We start from the raw sequence: 3,122 nt of genomic DNA on the forward strand, positions 1-3,122 counted from the left end.
ATACCTGGCTAGGCAAATCTTTCTACTATGTTTTTCTTCTATATGTGTTCTGGCTATTTTTGGACATTTACACTTGAGTATAAATTTCAAAATCAGATTATCAAGTTACACCAAAAAAACCCACCTTACTAATATTTTTTATTGGAATTGAACTGAATCTAGGAGTCTTTAAAATCTAGTTTCTATGTCCTAAAATAGTTGACTCTGCACTCTAGGAAATCATATATCTCACCAGTGTTAGTTTGCTAGGGCAGCCACTACAAAATACCACAGACTGGGTGTCTAAAATAAGAGAAATTTATTTTCTCACAGTTCTGGAGCCTGGAAATCTTAGATCAAGGTGCCATCAGTTGCTTTCTGGTGAGACCTCTCTTTCTGGCTTGCAGACAACCACATTCTTTTTATATGCTCACATAGCTTTTCTTCTGTATGCATGCATAGAGAGAAAGAGATAAACATCTCTGGGGTCTTTTGCTCTTCTCACAAAACTCCAGTCCAATGGAATTAGGGCCACAACATTATGAACTCATTTAACCTTAATTATCTCTTTAAATCCCTATCTTCAGATATATTTATACTAGTAGTTAGGGTTTCAACATATGAATTTTGGGGAAGCACAATTCAGTCTATAACATCAACACTATTTAAGTATTCTTTAATCTCTTTTAATAATGTTTTGTAACTTCTTCATAAAGGTAAATTTTCTGTTAAGTACAATTTACATTCTAATGTAATTGCAAATACCTTTTTATTTTATTTTTTTAAATTTTATTATGTTATGTTAGTCACCATACAATACATCATTAGCTTTAGATGTGGTGATCCGTGATCCTTTTTTTTTTTTGTAATGCAACTTCATCACTTTATTCAAATCTTCAAAATAGTCTTTATTCTACATTTTTAGTATAAAAAATCCACAAGTTAAGTGCACCACAATGTAGAGAGAGACATACAACGCTGAACTTCCATAACAGTCAATGGTACAGTCAAACATCACATGGACAGAACACAAAATTTAGATGAACTGAAATTATAAAATAATATCCAATTTCAGAAAACAAAAATCAAAATATTAAGGGTCCCTGAAATATTCTTAACGCTAATGAGATTTCACTGGACCCGAGTCATTTTGTAGTGAGGGATTCATAACATGACCCCATTAACCCAGCTGAGGAATTCTCAGGAGCCACGAGGGCCTACATCAGATACTCTGACAATGAAGAGTAACCAATTTTTGGATGGGAAAACATCCCCTAATTTGACTCTGACATCATCAGGCTTTTGAAATACATCCTTCTCCTTGCCCCCACATTTTAAACAAACCTGTTTACAGTACAGTTTGCATTGATACCCTTTGTTCAAATAGAGCTCTGTTTTTCTGTCACCGAAGCAAATTGGGGTTTGGTTCATGGATGAAGAAACAACCTATGAGGAGCATCAAAAAGGCACCCTCCACTTTTGCCTGAGGAGATGCAAAAGCAGAAGTAATGGGGCCTGTGCTTGGAGCACAGAGGGGGTTTCAGAAGATCCTTGTGAAAGACTAGTTAAAAGATGGCAAGTGGGGACAAGTGCAAAGAGAGAAGGAAGTTAGTCTGACTGGCTTTCTATCCTGCACCATTGATTCAATGGAGATTGGCAGGAAGGAACTGGAAGAGACTAGAGGTGAGGGTGGGACATGGGGCAAAGGATGGAAAGGAGGGAAGGGCAGACAACTAATGTGTTTCATTTATAACAAGTAATAGAAATCAAAGACTTAAAGGAGATTAAAGACCAATCAGAATAATTTAGCAACTTTAATTCTTAGGAAGATTAAAGTTCCCTCCAAATCTAATTTGATGTTTTATTAACTAAGAGCAAAGACCAGTATGGTACAGTATTACTCCAGAGGAATTAAAGGAAGATCCTTAGGGCTGCTTTGCCCACATTCATTTTATGAATGGATGCCTCCCCTACCTCAAAATGCTTTAAAGAGGTACTGCTACCATTACATGGATCCTTATTAAGTTTGAAAAGTGACTGAAAGTTTGGGCACCAGAAAGACACCCAAACAACATGTGTCTAAACTGCAACTTCAAGTTAATATGACTAAAGCAGTTACATTGTGAGAAGTGCTGAAGGTATGTGATGTCTTTCCGACACAGAGGTGGCCTTGGTTCTTCACCAGATGGTGTAGCCACCATCTGAGCCATCCGTGAAGAAGTTTCCCTTCCGCTGAGTTATGAGGACATTGGCTCCCTGCATGACTGCAAGCTGAGCAGCGTTGGGAGGGCATCCAGGGGGTGGACAAGGAATGTTGCCAGCGGTAGCCCCAGCTCCAAATCTGGCACTTGCATTATACCCTCCTTCCACCAGCACTGCTGAATCAGGTGGATAGATGGGACCAACTGGATAATAAGCCATAGGGATTGTGGAACTTAAAGGTCCAACAGCCACAGATTGGGCTATGGGAGGATACAGTGAGGCACCAGGTAATGCAGCTGACGTGGTGGGGACTGTGGCAGTCCCTGGGTGCACAAAGTTCGGACGATAGAGCTCTGAGTAGGCAGGTGGAGCATCAGTATAGGGTGGAGCATGAGGAATATGCAAGGTCTGAGGGTACACTGGGTTCCCAGGAGGCTGCACAGGGCAGGTTGGCTGCATTGGATATTGCCGTTGCTGTTTATGGTGGCTGCTGGTACGGTTCAGCTTGGTGTCTGATCCATTGTTTTTGTATAACACCCAGTGCTCCATGCAGTACGTGCCCTCCCTAATGCCCATCGCCGGGCTAACCCATGCCCCATCCCCTCCCTTCTAAAACCCTGTTTGTTTCTCAGAGTCCATAGTCTCTCATGGTTCATCTCTCCCTCCAATTTCCCCCCTTCATTTTCCCCTTCCTTCTCCTAATGTTCTCCATGCTATTCCTTATGTTCCACAAATAAGTGAAACCATATGACAATTGACTTTCTCTGCTTGACTTATTTCACGGAGCATAATCCCCTCCAGTCCCATCCATGTTGATGTAAAAGTTGGGTATTCATCCTTTCTGATGGCTGAGTAATATTCCATTGTATATATGGACCACATCTTCTTTATCCATTCATCTGTTGAAGGGCATCTCAGCTCTTTCCACAGTTTGGCTATTG

General features: G+C 40.5%; 1 protein-coding gene across 2 annotated transcripts; it reads right to left on the reverse strand.

Annotated features, from left to right (window-relative positions):
• Window positions 1-2,157: 2,157 nt before the first annotated feature.
• Window positions 2,158-2,762, reverse strand: LOC118011502 (DAZ-associated protein 2-like). Of its 2 annotated transcripts, XM_035006366.1 has the most exons (2): window positions 2,474-2,762; window positions 2,158-2,407 (listed from the first exon to the last, which is right to left on the reverse strand). In XM_035006366.1, exons 1-2 carry the CDS (start codon window positions 2,755-2,757, stop codon window positions 2,158-2,160), a joined length of 534 nt encoding a protein of 177 aa, XP_034862257.1. In that variant the 5' UTR covers window positions 2,758-2,762. The 2 variants fall into 2 exon arrangements, with proteins under 2 accessions (XP_034862257.1, XP_034862248.1); XM_035006357.1 differs by having other exon boundaries at window positions 2,158-2,762.
• Window positions 2,763-3,122: the final 360 nt, after the last annotated feature.

Source organism: Mirounga leonina, unplaced genomic scaffold, assembly GCF_011800145.1.
Source record: "Mirounga leonina isolate KUSES-001 unplaced genomic scaffold, KU_Mleo_1.0 Mir_101664, whole genome shotgun sequence".
NCBI lineage: Eukaryota > Metazoa > Chordata > Mammalia > Carnivora > Phocidae > Mirounga > Mirounga leonina.

Coding starts and splice junctions, on each gene's coding strand:
- LOC118011502 (XM_035006357.1), bottom strand. CDS start 2,757: ATGGGCATTAGGGAGGGCACGTACTGCATGGAGCACTGGGTGTTATAC.